Below are 21898 nucleotides of genomic sequence, written 5' to 3' on the forward strand. Positions count from 1 at the left end.
GGATTAGGTGACCGTAAGTGCATGGGTTTATCTCTGGGCATTCTATTCTATACCACTGAGCTCTATTTCTGCCTTGGTTACTACCGATCTGTAGTACAGTCTGAAGTTAGGGAGCCTCATGCCTCCAGCTCCATTTTTCTTTCTCAAGATTCTTTGGCTATTGGGGATATTTTGTATTTTCTTACAAATTGTCAAAATTTTTATTCTAAGTCTGTGAAAAACACCATTGGCAATTTGATAAGGACTGCATTGAACCTGTAGATTGCTTTGAGTAGTATAATCATTTTGAGAACACTGATTCTACCCATCCAAGAACATGGTGTATCTCTCCATCTGTTTGTGTCATCTTTGATTTCTTTCATCGGTATTTTATAGTTTTATGAGTACAGGTCTTTTGGCTCCTTGTTCTTGTTGTTATTCAGTCTCTAAGTCATATCAGATTCTTTGCGACCGCATGGACTGCAGTACGCCAGGCCTTCCTGTCCCTCACAGTCTCCCGGAGTTTGCCCAAGTTCATGCCCATTGAATCCGTGATGCCATCAAACCATCTCATTCTCTGTCACCTCTTCTCTTTTTGCCTTCAATCTTTCCCAGCATGAGGGTCTCCTCCAATGAGTTGGCTCTTCGCATCAGGTAGCCAAATTACTGGAGCTTCAGCTTCAGAATCAGTCCTTCCAATGAGTATTCGGGGTTGACTTCCCTTAGGATTGACTGGTTTAATCTCCTTACAGTCCAAGGGACTCTCAAGAATCTTTTCCAGCACCACAATTTGAAAGCATCAATTTTTAGGCATTCAGCCTTCTTTATGGTCCAATTCTCACATCTGCACATGACTACTGGAAAAACCATAGCTTTAGCTATACTGACCTTCATCAGCAAAGTGCTGTTTTTGCTTTTTAATATGCTAAGTTTGTTATAGCTTTCCTTCCAAGAAGCAAGCATCTTTTAATTTCATGGATACAGTCACCATCTGCAGTGATTTTGGAGCCCCCAAAATAAAATCTGTCACTGTTTCCACTTCTTCCCCATCTATTTGCCATGAAGGAATGGGACCAGATGTCATGATCTTAGCTTTTTGAATGTTGAATTTTAAACCAGCTTTTTCACTCTCCTCCTTCACCCTCATCAAGAGTCTCTTTAGTTCCTCTTCACTTTCTGCCATTAGGGTGCTATTATTTGCAAATCCGAGGTTGTTGATATTTCTCCCAGCAATCTCAATTCCAGCTTGAAACCGAAATCCAGCCCAGCATTTCACATGATGAACTCTGCATATAAATTAAATAAACAGGGTGACAATATACAGTCTTATCATACTCCTTTCCCAACTTTGAACCAGTCAGTTGTTCCATGTCTGGATCTAACTGTTGCTTCTTGACTCCACATACAGGTTTCTCAGGAGACAGGTAAGGTGGTATCCATGAAGGGGAAAAACCTGCTTAGATCAGAGTAATTTGGGCAGATAAAAGTCTAGAAGCCCCATCACATACATAATAATTGAATGGACGTAGATAAAATGAAATACAGTAGTGTCACATAAAAATCACTTTCAAATCTGTGAAGGGCTGCCATATCGGCCCAACAAAGTCCAATAAAATACACTTATTTTATATGGCTTGAAAAATGCAGAACTAAAACTAGCAAGTAGGTGTGCAAGGGAGAAGATAATAAGTCATTAAGAAAGCAGAGTAATTCAAAACATAGTGAGTTGCCTTGTGATACATATTAAGCTCCCCTTTACTAAAAATGCCCAAGCAGAGGATGCAAGGGATGGTGCAAACTGCACAGGAGATTTCTAAACTTGGAGGGAGGTCAGTTATATGGTTTCTGAGGCCCCATCCAGTTACATGATGCTAGGATTCTGTTTGATATAACCACAAAATAGGGACTGTATTTCCCATCCCAGCCTGCTTCTCTAGAAACCACTCTCTTTTATGTTTTCAACGCTTCTTTGTTCTTTTTCTTAGCATGTTGACAAATACTTTCTTTCTTGCTGGATGACTATTAAAAGTAATGAATTTAATTAAAAATAAATGATTTCCTGATAATTTACTTACTTTAAAAATATACTATTTCCTGATTAAGTTTACTTAACTAAAGCTCTTTTCTCTTAGAAAATACCTTAACCTCACAGTTGAATCTAATTTTCCTCACAGTGAGTCCTAGTGAAACAGTTATTAGTCACCTTGCTCTTTACAAAACACAACAAAACATAAGTAATATATATACATAGTTTTGTGCTATTAATATAAATAAAGATATATATAGAATTTGGGGCTAATATCTAATGTGAACTTGTACTATGTTCTAGTGAAAACAAATAGCAGATATTAACTGCACAGATACTTAAAAGTTTCACACTTTCTTAGGGAAAATTTGTTGTTTAATTATAGTAAACAGAGCCAAGCATTAAATCCACTGGCTCCATACGTCACGACTCCCCCTCAGGTAACAAGCTTTTTCAAGCCAACCAATCAGTAACAGTCCCTCACTTCTGACCATCATTTAACCAGGAACTGACTCATTCCATAAATATATTTCAGAGTGCCAACCAATCAACAAATAAATATGCTGCTACAGATGAGGTCAGCCTACTTAGGTCTGGGAAAGTACACCAAGCTCTGAACTTCATGCTTTCTCAAAATTCAAAAGACACACTTACTGGCTTCCTCGTGTCCAAACTCTACTGTCCTTCAGATCTGCTTCTAGGTAAGTCAGTCTCAACAATAATCTGAATTTGATTGGTTGCACTGAGGCCTCGCTGCCTCTATAATTTCTAATCAAGTATGTCTTTGTATAAAATCATTAGATCTCAGTCTTTGTGTAAAGGGATTAGAAATATTAGTTTACAGGTGCACATTTTGGTAAATAATTATACCAGGACCTTTGTATAAGATCATTAGACATTTTATCTGAAAGGTATGTGGTGTGTGTATCCTCAGTCGCTCAGTCGTGTCTGACTCTGTGATCCCATGGACTTGTAGCCCTCCAGGCTTCTCTGTCCATGGAATTTACTACTAAGTAATCACACGACTGGGGCTACGTAGCAGCAGCAGCAGCAGCAATCAGACATCAGTCTTGTATAAGTTCATTAGACTCTTTTTTTTTTTTTTTTTTTGGAGGCATACCTTTTGATAACTGTATTTGCTATGAAACTACTATTCCCCTGCTTCTCACTTTGCTTTTGCTTTTGTTTATCAATATTGTCAAGTTTATTTTACATGTTTTTGCTTTGTACTGAAATGCCTTGTTTCTGATACACAAGTAAAGAAATGTTCCATCTGGAATGGCCCAGTAAGTCACCATTCAATCCAAGCTGATCCTTGGGGACAATAGTTGGAACTCCATTAGCCTAGTGACCAGTTGAGGAAAAGGTAAATGATCAAACCTGGCTTGGGGTCCCCTTCAAAACTTTCATGGAAGCACCCTTTGCTCACCAAGGTGTGAAAGAAAGTCATTTTCTCGTCTATATTCTGGGTGGAAAATTGTCAGGTGGCATGCATGGCCCTTTCCTAACTTTTGCTTAGAAAGGGAATCCAAGATACCCATTCAGAGGCACACGTCCTTAATAGCCGTTCTTCGGTTCTTCTACATCAAATCTGCAAACTTCTCTTGGAAGAATTCCCGCTTTCTTGTTGCATTATAATCCCTACTCTTGTATTTACTTTGATAAAGGGCAAAAAGTTTGAGTATAGAATAACAATAGTCAGCATGGTACTTTTGACATATCAAAATAAATAAATTAATTCATTTTAGAGGAACACCTAAATAAATTAGTACATTTAAGAGGAACTCCAGGAATTTAAAGAATCAATAGTTTACTTTGATTAGTATGCTGAGGACAAAAAAACAAAATTCCAATCCAGCATGGTCTCTTTCCAAGACTCTAATATTTTCTGAAAGCAACCTTATTTCATTTCTGTCTCTTCCACTCACCTTTCCCTGACCTTCTATAGGAGCCCTTTTTTCAGAGTTTTATTTGAAAAAGAAATAATTACATTGTAAATTTGCTAAGCCAAAAGGCAGTCTTAAAGAACTTAAAATTTAAAATCCAGGCCTGGAGCCATATTAAGAGTTAAAATTAAGGATTTTCCTAAATCTTAGAAAGTCACATAAAAATTTTTTACGTAACTTAGGATTTTATTGGGTACTTGTTGTTCTGGACTAGATCTTTACCAACTAGTTCAGTAAATTGTTAATCCTTCAGCTGGAGAAAAATATTTAAAAATAGCAGGGCCAAGAAAGGAAAAATTTAAATAACTCAACTGTGTAAAATGAAAAAAGAAAGTGCCTTAAGAAGGCAAGAAAAAAAAAGAAAACATAGCACAAAAAAACAATTCTAAAAGCCTTTCTTTTAAAGATATAGTGGACAAAAAATTAAAAATAATAAATTAAAAATGAAAACAGACTTCAGGAAATTTTCAAAGAGCATTCTGGAGTAGACCCAACAGTTGAAATAAAAGGAGACTTGCCTTTTTCATAGTTTTTTTTTTTTTATGAGATCAAATATGAATTAGGAATTTTAATGAGAAAAAAATAATTGAAATCCAAACCTGGCAGTTGAGAAAATACCCAGTATGTGACCAGACAGTTTCAGAGAGCCTTAGAATGAAAGTGAGCTAGAAATCTGGGGAAGGCAATGGCAACCCACTCCAGTGTTCTTGCCTGGAGAATCCCAGGGACGGGGGGCCTAGTGGGCTGTCGTCTGTGGGGTCACACAGAGTCGGACACGACTGAAGTGACTTAGCAGCAGCAGCAGCAAGCTAGAAATCAATAGAACTTAATGGTTCTCCGGATAAAACAACTGGCTCCTGAAAGAAAAATAAGACTAAAAAGTCCTCATCCTTTAAGAATTGGGAGCCCATAGATAATGATACGTGTAGATATTGAAGGAGTAGACGGGTCTTCAGAAGAACCAATGTTCCTTTTTGGCTAAGAAACAGATGACTATCCAAAATCTGCCCAGTGATGCTACTACAAGGAAGACATTCAGTTCAGTTCAGTTCAGTCACTCAGTCGTGTCCAACTCTTTGCAACCCCATGAATTGCAGCACACCAGGCCTCCCTGTCCATCACCAGCTCCTGGAGTTCACTCAAACTCACGTCCATCGAGTCGGTGATACCATCCAGCCATCTCATCCTCTGTCGTCCCCTTCTCCTCCTGCCCCCAATCCCTCCCAGCATCAGAGTCTTTTCCAACGAGTCAACTCTTCACATGAGGTGGCCAAAGTACTGGAGTTTTAGGTTTAGCATCATTCCTTCCAAAGAACACCCAGGGCTGATCTCCTTCAGAATGGACTGGTTGGATCTCCTTGCAGTCCAAGGGACTCTCAAGAGTCTTCTCCAACACCACACTTCAAAAGCATCAATTCTTCAGCGTTCAGCTTTCTTCACAGTCCAACTCTCACATCCATACATAACCACTGGGAAAACCATAGCCTTGACTAGATGGACCTTTGTTGGCAAAGTAATGTCTCTGCTTTTCAATATGCTATCTAGGTTGGTCATAACTTTTCTTCCAAGGAGTAAGCGTCTTTTAATTTCATGGCTGCAGTCACCATCTGCAGTGATTTTGGAGCCCCAAAAAATAAAGTCTGACACTGTTTCCACTCTTTCCCCATCTATTTCCCATGAAGTGATGGACATTAGAACCCAACGATTCCAGTCCTTCCTAACTGATGTCCCCAAGTCACAGAGAGATCAGAGTACAACAACCCATGTCAATTATACTCCCCACCAGGGCAGTTCAGGTCACAACCAGTTTCCAACCCACTGTCTGGCAATAGACAGGTGTTCATTAAATATTTGTTGAATAGAGAATACATACACGGATGAAGAAATTACACTTTTGTGGATACATTTTTGCCCGTGCCTTAGTCCGAAAGAATGAAGACCTCTGAACTGGGATACGACTCTCCATCATTAGCTGGCGGGAATCAGGCTGGAATCACTGTCCCTGCTTGTGCAGTCCCCAGCCCCTGTGCACCCTGTCTGCCCTCTGCCATCCACGCCACACTTCCTCTGATGTGATCACCATAGTGGTCTATGAGTCATCTCGATGATTCCTAAGGAGTTGATAATTAAGAAACATGTAGGCACACAGCCTTTCAGAGTACATTCGATTGCTGGTCTCTCATGGTGGGAAAGGAAAATCTGCCCAAACCCAGTTCTTGTTTTGATGCTTTCCCCTGAGGCAAAGCCAGGAATCTGAGAGCAAGTGCTTGCTAAAGGTGAGACGGGTTCTGTCTGGCGTGCCTCTGGCACGTTTAGAGCTAGCAGTAGTAACGGACAGGTCTCCAGGGCAACCACTGCCAGGACCACTTCCAAGCATTCCCACCATGTGCGGCCGGGGGGGCCTCTGTCCTTTGGGGAGCCCTGATGCCCAATGCCCAGGACTGGCCCCTTCTGGCTCACCTTTGGGTTTTGACTCCCGGCGCCTCCTGGCTGCAAGCTCAGTCCTAGGACAAGGGCCTTCGTCTTGGCCCATGTTTCACCTTCTTGTATCAGGTGGCAGACTAGCTGGTTCCAGTCCCGATTCAGGTCTTCTGGCTCCTCCCAGAAACCAGCCAACTTCTGAGCAGGAAATCCTGCCCCTCCCCAAAGAGTGGGAAACCACAGAGGAAGAGAGAGATGAAGCAGAAGGGAAGGCAGAGGAGGAGTGAAAGGGAGAAAAAGAAGCAAAAGGAAAAACGAGATCAATAAAAAGAAGTCAAATTTGGTTGAAACCCCAAGGTAAGACTTTTTTAAAACCACAATAATATACAATAGCATCACCACTTGTGTCAGGGCCTAGTCCATAGTAGGTCCTCAAAAAACTGCTGTTGAAATAATGCATCTATTTGGGATAAACTGGAGGGCTGGGCTGAAAGAGATTTCAATGTCAAATGCTGGTCAAAAACAGATAACAAAAAACCCCAAAGAAATGCCCGATGAGCTTTGCAATGTGCAGGAGGAAAGATGTGATAAAACACAGATGGAACCAGATGTCTGTTACTGGCACTGAGTACATTCTGATCATTTTGGGACAGAAAGTTAAGTTGGAACCAAAAGTTGCAAAAATAGTTTTAAAAATGTCTGCATGTTCCGTTGAAATCATACGAAGATTGCAGGTTGTGTTTTTATAAACTGGCTTTAAAGCAATGACGGAGCACAAACACTCAGCTGTATCTTGGGAATTGCTAACAGTGCTGATATCTGCTTTTTGCGTCCAGTTATCAGCTAGTTTAATACTTTTAATATTGAGATCCAGAGCTTTGAAGAAGGCATGTTTTATCTCAAGGAGTCTTGTTCAGAGGACTAAGGGAGGCCTAAAGTGATCAATCAAAATTCTTTCTGTGCTGTTCTTCTATTCCTTAATCCCAGTCCAGCCTGCTGCTCGGGATACTGACCTTCTGAGCCTTAAAAGCATCTGATCAGACAGAATTCAAACCCCCTGGTTTCAGGTCCATTAGAGAAAATCTAACAGGAGCAGGAAATAGAATTCCCCACCCTCCACACCATTTACTCAAATCCTCCCTTGCCATCAACAGACAGTACCATCCAGAAGGGTCCAGTCAGTTGAGAGGATTAAAAACTGCTAAACCTACGCTTTGGAAAGTGCTTATAGACGACGCTGGTGTGTTTTCACAACAGTTGGCTTTGAAGAGTCCTGCTCCCCCAAATTTTCCAACAGAGCTTACCACACACTTGAATTTTTTTTTCTTTTAGTGCCAGTATTTTCCTTTGGGTTCTGTGTGAGTAAGTCACAGAAGCTGAAAGAAGGGCGGGAGAAGTGAGGACAGATGGAAGAATCTCACTTCTGCTTGCCTGCCAAAATTTGAAAGGAATTGCCTTTCCCTCTTATGTATGATGTGAAAATAAAATCCAAAAATCCTAGCTCTTTCTTGATACTAATTTCAGTAGAGCTAAAAAGCTCCATGCATCAAATTTCCAAGCTGGAACAAATCTTAAAGGTAATCTAATTTAATTCCTTTTGTTTGCCAGGTGAGGGAACTGAAGCCAAGACAGGGGCAGGGCCTGTCCAAGGTCACATATATGTCAGTGGAGGAGAGGGAGACTGGAACTCAATTATCTTGGTTCCACCCAGGAGCCTTGCAAGAAACTTTATACAGAAGTGCCCCAAACACCCAAGAACTTATAAACACGGCATCTTCTGATTAAATAAAATAAAATATTCAGTTAAAAGATGCTTAAGTAATCCTTATCTGGAAGAAACAGAAAGAGGGGAAAGATTTTAATAGTTAAAGCTAATAGTTAAGCTTTTCTAGAATCTGTTTTATAACTGTTAGGAAACTGGAGCAAGTAGAAGGGTTTAAGGCAGGTTTGTCACAAAAGAGCTGGAATACTTTACAATCCTACTATTGAGTCAGCTTATCTCTTTATATAATCACATGGTATCCTCCTTTTATTAATACAAATAATTTCTTTTAATTTGCTCAAATTCACGAGAGAAGAAGAAATTATGATTTTTGCAGCTTTCATTACTAGTCCCAGCACCATGCTAATGTGAATATTTATAGTTCAGTGACTCAGGACTCTCCCCAGATGGACCCCTGCTCCAGCCACTTCAACCTACTTGAGGTGGCTCTGACATCTCAAGCTATCTCTAGACTCCTTACCTAATCACAGACAGTTCCCTCTGCTGGGCACAGCCTTCCCCCAATGTCTTCATCTCCATAAACTGTACTCATTCTTCAAAACTTAGCCCCAGGATCACTTCCTCCAGAAAGCTTTCCCACCGCCTTGGGCTGACTTGGCTACCCTACTCTTTCCCCGTTAGCACCCTATACACATTATTATTACACAATTGTGACCTTAGATTTACTACTGTACTAGAGCTATTATTATGCTACTGTGAGCTTTGACTTACTTGCCTACCCTCCTCATACTTAACTACCATCTCCTTGAAGGAAGACACCAGACATTGCTCAGCTTGAACATTCCAAGCTCATTGGACATTTACTAGTGCTCAATAAATATCTGGGGAAAAAGGATGAGTGAACAAATGAAAGATTCCCCCTTCTTTTCTTCCATTCAAATGACTTAATAAACAGTTTCCCTCCCACAGTCTTGATTTTTGGTATCTTGGGAGGAACAGAAGCTGGCACTACTACAGGCTTTTCAAAAAAGCCTGTCAGGCTACACAAAAGAGCCTCCTAGGGTTAAACATTCCAGTGGAACAAACATTTATTTCTACTCCCTTACAAAGTACACCAATCCCAGTAGAATAACGTGCATGCTATAAGGGACAAGGACAAAAGAGAACCAGCGTGGAAACAATGGATGAGAAATGTCAACGCCCTTTCAGAGAATGGAAAGTGGACAGATGAGGGAGAAGTGACTTAGCCAACTGGAAACTATTGAAGCCCAACAGCCGCTGGTAGGAGGAGGGCAATGAGAAGCCATAGAGCCCGGGAGAATCTCAGCGATCAGGGCACCAGGAACTTTGATGCAGAGGAAGAGATGGGCCCTCCAAGAAGAAGGAAAGTTTATTTTCTGGAGAAATTGGCTAAAGAGGTGCCAGGCTCAGGGACATCAGACACAGCAAAAGGTGGTTCAGGCATAGAGCTGGGAACAGGATGAGAGGAAGCCTCCACACTGAAAGATGAGATTGCCCAGCCCCTTATCCTGACTTAGCTCCCCAAACACACACCGCCCAACTTATACGCCTCTTCGTTCTCCTTACTCCAGTCCACCGTAGGCAGAGGAATGAAGCATTCCTCCTTGGAGAAACTATACAACAAAAGGGAAAAAAGATTATACATACTGATATTTGAGGGTCAGAAGAAATTACTAACAGTAGCCCTTGACAATACTGGTAGCCCCTCAGAGAGAAAAGAAGGCAGTGTATCCATCAGTGAAGATGAAGCAGTCAGTGTTCTGTTCTGTTCTGTTTTAAAAAGAAGTAGTCACGAACAGACAGGAGCTTTGTACAATAAAAATACAACTGGAAATTTAAAACTTAAAATGAAACACAGGAAGATAAAATCGACAAAATCTACCAGAAAGTAGGACAGAAAGGTTAAGAGATGAAAATTAGGGCAAAAACAATAAGAAATTTACAAGATCCAATCCATTCAGAAGCTCTGACATCTTCTAAGTCCAAAAGGAGAACACAGAGAACATGGAGGGGAATATATTAACTAGAAAGAGAATTTCTCCAAAATTCCCCGTAATGAAAGATTTGCATTTCCATATTCAAAGGACCCAGTGGGTGTTCAACACAATGAACCAAAACAAAACACAAAACTGTCTCCTCAAAGCACATAATTAGGAATGTTAGAACACCAGGGGGGGATAAGGATCCCAAAAGTTCTAGAGAGAAGAAAAACAGCTCACAAAGCCAGATCAGGAGTCCAAACAGAAATTGAACTTCTCAGTATCTACACTGGAAGCTAGAAACTGAAAGGCAATACAGCAACGTCTTCCAATTTCAGAAGAAAATAATCCCCAATTTTGAAATCCTTCCTCAGCCAAACAATGAATCAGGAAGAGGGTAAAGTAAGGACGCTGGCAGAGCTGACATCCTGGCCTGTACGTGACCAGGCTCTGGTGGATCAAAGCCCATGCAAAAGTGTTCGATGTGAAACAGCACCCCACAGTCAGTTCCCTGTTATTCATGAGGAAGCAAGCCAAGAAGAGCTGGGGTGGTCAGGTAGATGTAAAGGGAGGTCCCAGTTACCAGCCTATCAAGCTCCTAGTCTGGATTGGAACAGGAAGGCCAGGGGCTCCAAAACGAATGTCTCCAAAGGAAAAAATATATAGATTATCCAATTAATTTGACTAATTTATTTGAGCCATATTGCTTTTACCAGAGGATTTGGAGAACATGACAACTGAGTAAGCAAACAAACAAAAATGAGACGATTATTAACTCCTGGTTGGAGGCAGGGGGCGGATAGAAGAAAACAAACAAAGAAATGCAATCATAGTACATCAAATTGTTGAGCTGCAAAAAGTCAGTCATAATAATATGAACACTGACTAATGATTTAATTAAAATTGTGATTTAATAGTGTTAGGAAGCTAGCTGGAAGGGAATGAGTGTCTGCGTGTGCTGTAAAATAAAACGGCAAGTCCTAATATTCCTTAGTGGGAAATCAATAAATAATTTCTAATGTTACAAAATCAAGAATGGCAGTAAATGTTTTAAAATATGGAGTTATTCAGAGGAAAGAAATAGGATTTTAAAATGTGGCTGCCCTTGAAAGGGACCTGGGCATGGGGAAGGGAGAGGCAAGGGTGGCTGTTAGCATTATAAGCCTTTTGATATCATGTGACTTTGTAGACACTGTTCCTGTATTATAGTAATGAATACAAAAATTACTTGGAAAGGAAAGAAGGGAGAGAGGGGAGAAAAAGAAGGAAAGAAAGAAAGGAAATGACTCAGTCACAACAGCATTCGTGGATTACATTCTATTGCCACTCCACATGTTGATGGCTGGAGCCATTAAATTCAGTCTCCAACAAGCTCTACTTGAAGTATTTCCCTAACTACCCAGAGGTGTTTGCCAGTCTGTTTGTCTAAAGGCTACTTCAGAATCTCCTGGGCACTTTGCAAAAATACAGATTCCTGGGTCCCAACCTTGATGGCTCCCATTCAACAAGCCTTGGTGGGACCTGGGAATCTTCCCTTAGCGCCCCCCAGATGATTCAACTGCACAGCAAGTTTTAAGAATCACTGGAGTAAAGCAGAAACTGTGAGTGCGTGGAGGGAGGGGTTGGGGGTGGGGTTATGTGATTTTTGTGTAACTGTTTCTGTGTATATGTTGGTGTATTGTGAGCCCGTCTTCTTCCTCCCTCCTTCCCTCTTTCATCTTCTCTTATCTTAACCCATAAACCCCTCTGGACTGCTGGACCTCATTCCTGAAATTTTAAACCCCAGGAGTCTGTGCTTCCCAGGTGGCACAGTGGTAAGGAATCCACCCGCCAGTGCAGGAGACTCGGGTTCGATACCTGAATGGGGAAGATACCTTGTAGGAGGAAATGGCAACCCATTGCAGTATTCTTGCCTGGGGAACCCCATGGACAGAGGAACCTGGGCTATGGTCCATGGAGTCATCACGCGTGTACGCACGCAATCTGAGCTTTCTCGCCCAGCCCTGGGGCTCCCTCTGCTGGCAAAAACCTGTCAAAACTCTTAACGTCCTAAACCTAGAAATTCTCCCTCCGTTGCTATAAGGCCCTTTTCCCAGGCTGTTTCCAAGCCCTCAAACTTCATGAACCTCCCATCAGACAGAAAAGGAAAAATTCAGCCAACCTGGGAAAGACATCTGCTTTACAGGTGTGACTGTACACAGACCAGGAACAGAGCAGGGGGAGGCAGAAATGAGAATAAAAGTTACATATTGTGGCTAAACGTGAGGGAAAGGAGACCTTAAGCGATTCAACTTCCCACCTTCTTCCTCTCCCACCCTCCAACAGAAATGGACAGATGGAGAAGTCAGATCCATGTGCCTCTCAAAAATCAAAAATCGAAGGAAGGAAACACATTAGGCTAAAAAGCTCGCTGAATTTAGGAGACTGCAAGAGTTCGATATCCACCCTCACCTTATTTCCTTGAGTCTCCACATGCCCAATCCTCAGACCCTGTAAATCTTGCCGCTCCAGTGATTCTCTAGCCAGGGACTTTGTTGGATCTTTCCCACAAGCTGAAAACACGCTCACCCCAGAACTGTATCTGGGACAGAGAAGATACTCAAAAACATTTGAATGAAACCTTAGCTCACTGCTGTCCTAAAGATCAGAACCTTCCTTCAGATCTGCACATCCCCCAACCCAAGCTCCTCAAAAGCTCCTCTCCCCTACACTCACACTAAACACGTTCTTTCCTCAAATACATCCCTCCTCAACCCGTCGCGTTCCGGCCTCAGTGCCTTCAGAGCCCTGACAGGCCTCCAGCTCAGTTCAACTCAGTCGCTCAGTCATGTCCGACTCTTTGTGACCCCATGGACCACAGCATGCCAGGCTTTCCTGTCCATCACCCACTCCCAGAGCTAGCTCAAACTCATGTCCATCGAGTCAGGGATGCCATCCAACCATCTCATTCTCTGTTGTCCGCTTCTCCTCCTGCCTTCAATCTTTCCCAGCATCAGGGTCTTTTCCAATGAGTCAGTTCTTCGCATTAAGTGGCCAAAGTATTGGAGTTTCAGCTTCAGCATCAGTCCTTCCAATGAATATTCAGGACTGATTTCCTTTAGGATGAACTGGTTGGACCTCCTTGCAGTCCAAGGGACTCTCAAGAGTCTTCTCCAACACCACAGTTCAAAAACATCAGTTCTTCCGCACTCAGCTTTCTTGATAGTCCAACTCTCACATCCATACATGACTAGTGGAAAAATCATAGCTTTGACTAGACGGACCTTTGTTGGCAAAGTAATGACTCTGCTTTTGAATATGCTGTCTAGGTTGGTCAGCGATTCCTATATCCAGACCCAATGTATTTTTGTCACTTGTCCTCCTTGACCTCTCAGAAGCTTCCAAGCTGTGACCTCTGGCACCTCATAGAGACCACCCTCTGCCCACCCCAGCCCACCTCCCTGTTGCCTCAGGCCCCCCTGCTCCCTGCTTCTCCTTGCCCCTTTCTACTAGTCCTCCTCTCCTGTAACATCCCACTGTACCCTTCGCCCTCTAGATGGGGTGTCATCTACTATGGTTTTAACTTTAGTTTATATGATTTCATTCTCCCAAAGCAATATATCTAGCCTAGACATTTCTCTTGACCTTCAAATATCTAACAAGCATCTTCATCTCTATGTATGAGTCAATTTCCATTAAACACTCAGAAAATGCTTTCTAGCATCTAACATGTGCAAGCACTGTGCTAAGCATGGGAGATACACTGGCTTCTCAGACCTGTGTGTAATGGGGGGAAAAATGAGCAACTGTGACTACAAAGTCCTGGGAGCTGTGATCAGAGAAACACCCAGTGCTTAGGGAGCACCTTACACGTCCAAGGGAGGGTGACTTTGAAAGGGAGAAGAACCTGAATGGTAAGAAGAAACAGGGGTAGGAATGGTGAGAGGATCCTGGGAAAGGATTTCAAAGGTTCTAAAGAGCTTGCAAAGCTAATGAGTTTGAACTTTACGAACAATAAGGAGCCACTGAAGAAGAACGGGGTGCATCAAGGCCCACGGGGCACTTCTACAGTTTTGGCAACAGTCAGGTCTTAATTTGGATGGTCGGCCAATAAGGCTTTTGCTTTATTATTGCCCCGTAAGTTATTTATGGCTTCTTCTATTCTTTTGTGCATATCAAATGTTTCACAAGCTTTTTTTTTTAAATATATCAATGGATTGGAGAAGGTGGGGTAAGCAGAGAGAAGAGTGAGGAGGCTGCTAAAGCAGGAAGTAGCAGTGGCCCAAGTTAGGAGAGTCATAGCGAGGGTGAGGATGGGGAAATGGTTCTAGAGATATCTAGGAGATAGAATCGACTGGGCTTGGTGAGAAATGGAATGTGGGAAGATGGAGAGGAAGGAGTAAAGAAGGATTTCCAAGGTTCTGAAGCATTAACTGGGGGGATGGTGAAGCCCTTGACTGAAACACATCACCAAGTCACTAGAGAACAGTTTGGCAGTTTCTTTGAGTTAAATATAAATTTATCACCTAACCCAGCAATGCCACACAAGGACTTTGACGCCAGTGTTCCTAGCAGCACTGTTCATCACGGCCAAAGAATGGAAATTCTAAATGTCTGTGAGTCAGTGAGTGGGTAAACAAAATGTAGTATGTCCATACAATGTGAAACGACTGGGCAATAAAAAGGAACAAAGTACTGCTACATGCTACCGCAAGGATGCAAGGATGAACCTCAAAACCATGAGCCAGAGAAGCCAGGCACAGGATCACATATTATCTGACTCCACTAATATGAGAGACAGAAACTAGATTACTGGTTGGCCACACCTGGGGATAGGGGCAGGAAGTAATCGTAAATGGGCGAGAGGAATCTTTGGGGGGTGATGGAAATGTTTTAAAATTGGATTGTTTTGATATTTTCCCAACTCTGCAAATTTGTTTAAAAAAAAACATTGAATTGTACACTTATCATGAGATGCTTTTCTGGTCTATAAATACTGCTTCCCAAAAGCTGTTTAAAAATAATAATAATCAGGTCAGTTTGGGCATGTTGAGCTTGAGGTGTTTAGGAGGCATGAAGAGGGAGAGGTTGAGTAAACAGGTGGTTATGCAACCTGAAGCTTAGGATACAAGGCAGTCCAGGAGAGAGAGATTTTTAATACACATTAGCTTAAAGAAAGCGACCGGAACCACAAGAATGAGGGGAAATGCCCAGAGAAGATAGAAAGAGAAGGACAGAATAAGGAGAGAAGCAAGACCAACCCCAACATTCAAGGGATCCAGACCTCTACAGGGTGCCTCCCGGTAGAGGAAGCAGTCAGAGAGGAAGGAAGAAAGGCCAGAGGCTATACATGGACAGAAGTCCAGGGGAGAAGAGGCTTGGGAGCAGGCGCAAAGCTCCAGAGCTGCAAGCCACCCAGGGACACAGCCAGACCCAGCACCCCAACAGCACCGGGAGAGGGAAGTGTTGATGGAGAGAGTGAGGCTGGATTGATGAGCCCGAGGTGGGCAGGTGAACCAGAATGCTCAGCCTAAGGCTGGGAGGGGTACAAAAGGCCACTGAACAGGAAGGGTTCTGGGATGCAACGAGGGTGCAGAGGCTTCGCGTCTGGAAGTAAATGCCGGAACCAGTGGTTCCAGTGGTTAGGTGGATGGCCTTCAGGGGTGTGGTTCCTGCCGGCTTCTCTGGACTGATTTCTCCCCATGTAACCCCACCCCTTGCAATTCAGTGATCCCTCTGTGTGGAATTGTTTGCATTTTCCCAAACACTGCCTTCTCTTCCACATCTTCTTCTGTTTTCTCACACAGCTCCCTCTGCATCCCATTTCATTGATTGCCATGTCTGTCTCCTTCTAAGGCTTGGAAAGCATTTTGCTTTTTCAGAGGTCACAGGACCTGATCTGTGGAAGGCCCTAAATAAATATTAGTAGATTAAATCACTCAGCCGCCACGTGGCACGTAGCCTTTTCCTCCTTTGCTACTGGCCCCGTTGGGGGCTGTCTGCGGCTGGGTGGCTGGGTCCGCCTGTGACGAAGATACACATGGGGTTCTCACCTCTGCTCTCAGGAGCTACTACGATCAAAGATACTTTGTCCATAACGTAAGGCACAATCTCTCAATGTCCCCAAAGTTCTGGCCACTTCTAGGACTGCCAGGAAAAAGCACGGAACACCCAGTTAAATCTGACTTTCAGATAAACCATGAATAATGTTTTAGCATAAGTATAATCCATGGAATAGTTGAGATTATGCAGATCCTAAAGAGGATGTGTTGCCAATCTGCAATTCAAATTTGACTGGCTGGCCTGACTTGCTATTTGCTACATGTGGCAGCTCTACTTCTCCCCAGAGGGAAGTGGCCTCCCTCTAACACTGTAGTCACGGGCACCCTAAGCACCCCGCCTGGCAGGGGCTCCTATGCCCACCCGACGTGCCTCCTGAAAACCAGGCTGAAAACCAAGAGGAAACGCTGGGGGTGCCGAAGCTGTGTGGCGGCTTGTTCGGTCAGTGCTCTCCACTGTGTGGGCCTCTCTCACGGTGCCTGAGTGCTACCATGTCTCACCAGACTTCCTGGGGAGTGATTTTTAGTTACTGTGCGAGGCTACTGAGAGCCCCAGTGCAAGTTCACATGCCAGGGGCCAGGGGAAAACGTGAAAAACCGCAAGACTTGTTTAGAATTATCTCTGCCTGCCCCACTGAGGGGAGAGGATCAAGCCAAACTCCGGGCCTCCTTTCCCAAGAGGCTCTCAGCTCTCCTAGGCAAACAGACACCAGCTAGTCTGCCTCACATGTCCCCCTGCTACCCGACTACATGTGACCAGCAGGGTCAAGACGGCGCGTGCAGGGCAGGTTATCCCACCTCTAGTTCATTTTCCTGCATCTGAGCTTCCATCAGTTGGAAAATATGAGTAAATCTGTCTGTTAGGAATAGTGTCCTGCAGAAGCGCTGGCAAATAGAACTTTCCCTCTTGTTAGGGAGACTGGAGAGGGAGAAGGGGGTTGGGGTGGGGAGGGCAGGAAGTCCATGTTATCAGACAAAACGATGTAAAATGATAGTTGTGTTGACAAAAAAAATAATCAGCTGGCCTAAGAAAGAAAAGGAAAATTTTATTTGAGCCAAATTTGAGGATTATAAGCTGGGAAGAGCATCTCGGAAAGCTCTAAGAATTGTTCCACCTGTTAGAATTCAAGGCACAGTTATGTAAGTTTTCTGAGAGAGAGATGTTATATTGATGTACAAAGAATGATGCACTATTGACAGTTTACATAAGCCAGATCTAAGCGCCATGAAGAAATGTTATCTTTAAGGAATTGTCCTACTGACAATGGGAGACTGGCTCTTTGCGGCTGAGCAGGTATGTATGTCAATGGGGGTGTTTTGGTCGATGTACAGTGCAGATATACAATGCCTAGTGGGAAGAAAGAGGAGGCCAAAGGATGGAGAAGATTTTTTTGTTTAAATTTTTCTCATCTTGCCATAAAAGATGAATTTTATTTCTCAGCTGTTTCCCTGGCTAGGAACAGATTTTGGTAGCCATGGCACAGACTCGCTGTGCTGTTGCTTTAGTCGTGTCCGACTCTTGCGACCCCATGGACTAGAGCCTGCCAGGCTCCTCTGTCCATGGGATTTCTCAGGCAAGCATACTGGAGTGAGGTTGCAATTTCCTGATGGGACAGACCTAGCCGTTCTTAACAGGAAAAAAAAAAAAAAAATCAGACCTGAGGAACCAGATCGGGGTGGGGAGCAGGGTGGGAAGACCAAGAGAAGGGGAGAAGTTTATGCATCCTACAACATTATGCTAAGATCCTTTCCTATTTCAACCTGTTGGTACTATTTTCCCAGGGAAGGCAGAACCTCCAAACAGATAGAGTTCACCCACCTTTTACTCCAAGGTCTGCCCATTCACGGTTCTACTGGCAGGATGAGTTTTTAGACAGAAGAGACTGCTTCCTTAACAAAGCTACCAAACAGTTCCAAAGAGCACTCTGGCCGCGGCTGCCTCAGAAATGACAGGTGCTCCATTTGTGATCTTCATGTTATACCAAATGCTCAGAAATTGCCCTGTGGCTGCTCCTGACCTCTTTTCCCCTCTGTGTTTTTCTTGACCTCATTCATTTAAGATGGGGGTAATCAAGTCAGAGAGAATTCCTGGCTGGGCTCAGCCATGCACCTTCCGCTGAAAGCGACTCATTCTATGTGGGTTTTTGACCATGCGTGGGTCTTGCCAAGGGCATTTCACTGAAAGCCTACTCTGAAGTGTAGGTGGTCAGTGCCTTACGAAGGAGGAGCAGCGTGAAGGAATGAACAGTTCAGGTTCGTTGCTATGGCAGTGAAAGAAACTTTACTTGATTTGTGAAAATCTAGTCCAAACAAGTGCTAGGTGAAACATTCATATCTCCTTTTGTCTTTTTCATTTTTATTATTTGTTAGTTTTCAAATTGTTGAGCACCGCAGAAGAGGATTAGGGGGCAGGGGGTTGATCAGTTCTGGACAAAATGCTAAATCTCAGTGACTTCCCTAGATTAAATCAGGCTCCAGAAAGATAGCAATGTTCTCTTTGCTGCAGTGCCTTGCAAACACTAAAAGAGCAAAATTTCACTGAATGCCTATTTTGGAGCAAAGTTAGAAGGCAATGAAGAGAGACAAAGATGAAAAAGACATAATCCATGGCCTCCAGGAGTTCCCAAGCTAACGAGAGGACCAGCCGTGTAACTGCAAACACACAGTGGATCCAAGTAATGGATCCAAGGGTGGTCCCCATGGGTCCCTGAGACCCTCTTGGAAGTTTGAAAGGTCACAACTGTTTTCATAATTGTATTAAAACATCATTCATCCTCTTTCCTTCTCCTTCTCTGTTGAGTTTCCCTAGCCTACAAGATGCGTAATAATACAAAGCTTAATACATGGATGCTTCTGTATTCTTGAGTTAAAACAAGAAATTCTCAGTTTCAATTTCTAATACATCTATATCAATAGGTAAACCCACACATGTAAAAATTCTTTGAGAGCCTTGATGATTTTTAAGATTAAGAGGATCCTTAGAAGATGGAGTCAAGATGGCAGAATAGAAGGAAGCAGAGTCCGTGTCTCCTTACAACTAGGGCAGCTACTAGGCACTGGCCAGGGACCTTGGACACCTGAGGGGATGGGAGGAACCCCCATGTGAACCAGTGGGACATGAGGGGTTGGGAGGAAAAGAAGCAGAAGTGGACGGGACCGGGGCCTCTGAGGAGTGGTGGAGGGAGATGAGAGGTGCCCGCAATTGGAGTGGCCCACGGACCGCAAGGGGGTCAGTGGGGGCAGGGAAAGGACCTTCACAGGGTGGGAGGATGAGAAGGCAACTTGGCCAGCATCCCCCGCCTCCTTGGGCCCCAAGGAGCTCACTGGGGCCCCAGCCTGAACCGCTGCTCTCCAAGGCCCTCTCCAGTGGTGCTGAGCCTAAACCCATCCCTGCCCCCCAGGACCTTCCTAGCAGCACTGGTCCTGAACCTAGGCCCCCACCCCACCAAAGACTCGCTCCCAACCCCCATAGCCAAGGCCTTTTCCTTCGGGGTATTTTTGTTTTTAATTTTTATAGTTGTAGTGGTGGTGGTATTTCACCTTATTGTTGTTGTTTCATTTATATTTTTATTTTTCTCTAAAGAATGTATTTTTTTATTTTTCTAATTTTATTTTTTATTCTTTGTTATTGTGTACATGTTGTTTGTTTGTTTTTTCTGCAATGCCGAGCAGCTTGCGGAATCTTGGTTCCCAGGCCAGCGACCGGGCCTGATCTCCTATGGTGGGAGTGCCAAGTCCAAATTGTTAGACTAACAGGGAACCTCAGACCCCAGGGAATATTAATCAGCATGAATTATCCCAGAAGTATTCATCTTGGCACCAAGACCTGGTTCAGTCCAACTGAGTGCAAACTCCAGTGCTGGATGCCTCAAACCAAACAACCAATACGACAGGAACACCCTGTCCCACCCATCAAAAAAATGAAATGACAAAAATCTATGTTACAGACAAAGGAGCAAGGTAAAAACCTGTAAGACCAAGTAAATGAAGAGGAAATAGGCAACATACCCAAAAAAGAATTTAGAGTAATGATAGTAAAGATGATTCAAAATCTCAGAATGGAGGCACTGACTGAGAAAATACAAGAAATATTTAACAAGGACCTAGAAGATCTAAAGAACAAACAATGATGGATAACACATTAACTGAAATTTTAAAATACACTAAAAGTAATCAATAGCAAAATAACTGAAGCTGAAGAACAGATAAGTGAGCTGGAAGTGAGAGGATGGAAAGATACTCCATGAAAATAGAAATCAAAAGAAAACTGAAGTAGCAATACTCATATCAAATAAAATAGACTTCAAAATAAAGATTGCTACAAGAGGTATGGAAAGATACTACATAATGATCAAGGTATTCATCTGTTGACTTTTTAAATAAATGCACAATTTGAGAGTTGTGAGTCAAGTTTTATTTGGGGCAAAATGAGAACAATAACCCAGGAGACAGCACCTCAGACAGCTCTGAGAAACTGCTCCAAAAAATTAGGGGGAAAGGTGAGTAGATATGTGATTTTTGAGGAAGGGGGAGTGCGTGCAGTCTCATGAAGGTCACTGCTAGTGACAAGCAGCAGATGTCACCAGGAAGGATTTCAGTGCTTCTCTAGACAATGAGGAGATACAAGAATTGGAGTACCTGTTTCTGCTCCCCAACCTGAACTCTTTTCAGGAGGTGTTGAAAATCAGGTGTTCAGCTGAAGCACTTGTATAGAGGTAGATGGCAAGTGCCAATTTGTAGTTGACATATCCAAGAAGAAATTAACAATTGTAAATATTTAAGCACTCACATAGGAGCACCTCAATACATCAAGTGAATATTAACAGCTATAAAAGGGGAAATCAGCACGAACACAGTAACCGTGGGGGACTTTAACATTGCACTTATGCTAATGGACAGATCATCCAGACAGAAATAAGTAAGGAAACCCAAGCTTTAAAGGACACAGTAGACCAGCCAGATTTAATTGATATTTATAAGACATTTCACCTGAAAGCAGAAGAATACACTTTCTTCCGCAGTACACACAGAAAATTTTCCAGGATAGATCACATCTTGGGTCACAAGTCAAACCTCAGAAAATTTTTAAAAACTGAAATAATAATAAGCATCTCTTCCAACCACAATGCTATTAGATTAGAAAGCAATCACGGGGTGGGGGGGACTGTAAAAAAAAAAAACACAAACACACGGAAGCTAAACAGTGCACTGATGAATGATCAAGAGATCACTGAAGAAATCAAAAGGAATTAAAAAGGAATACACAGACATAAATAACAACAAAAACACAATGATCCAAAACCTATGAGACACAGAAAAAGCAGTTATAGCAGGTAAGTATATAGCAATTCAATCTCACCTCAAGAAACAAACAAAAAAACTCTCAAATTCACAATCTAACCTTACATATAAAGCAACTAGAAAAAGAAGAAAAACCAAAATCCAAAGTCAGCAGAAGAAATCATAAAGATCAGAGAGGAAATAAATGAGATATAAATAAATAAAACAATAGCAAAGATCAATAAAACTAAAAGTTGGTTCTCTTAAGAAGATAAGCAAAATTGATAAGGCTTAACCAGAATCATCAAGAAAAAAAAGAGAGAGGACTCAAACCAATAAAATTATAAATGAAAAAGGAGAAACTACAACTGACACTGGAGAAATACAAAAGACCATAAGAGACTACAATAAGCAACCATATGATAATAAAATGGACAATCTGGGGAAAATGGACAAATTCTTGGAAAGCTACAACTTTCAAAGAC

General features: G+C 42.6%; 2 protein-coding genes across 5 annotated transcripts in view; one reads left to right on the forward strand and one right to left on the reverse strand.

Moving 5' to 3' along the window:
- LAMB3 (laminin subunit beta 3) overlaps positions 1–21898 on the reverse strand; it is a 188497-nt gene that overhangs the window by 75850 nt on the left and 90749 nt on the right. For all 3 annotated transcript variants that reach the window (XM_070384718.1, XM_070384719.1, XM_070384717.1), the window contains one exon: positions 6412–6584. The gene's annotated coding sequence lies outside the window, so the exon portion shown is untranslated. The remainder of the gene's footprint in view (positions 1–6411; positions 6585–21898) is intronic.
- HSD11B1 (hydroxysteroid 11-beta dehydrogenase 1) overlaps positions 2598–21898 on the forward strand; it is a 69933-nt gene continuing 50632 nt past the window's right edge. The window contains exon 1 of one of the 2 annotated variants that reach the window (XM_070384721.1): positions 2598–2706. In XM_070384721.1, coding sequence (XP_070240822.1) covers positions 2628–2706 — 79 coding nt within the window. In that variant the 5' untranslated portion in view covers positions 2598–2627. Of the gene's footprint in view, positions 2707–6632; positions 6730–21898 lie in introns of those variants that run through there. The other variant, XM_005901355.3, reaches the window with a different exon arrangement.

The sequence above is a fragment of the Bos mutus genome, chromosome 16 (assembly GCF_027580195.1).
Source record: "Bos mutus isolate GX-2022 chromosome 16, NWIPB_WYAK_1.1, whole genome shotgun sequence".
Lineage (NCBI taxonomy): Eukaryota > Metazoa > Chordata > Mammalia > Artiodactyla > Bovidae > Bos > Bos mutus.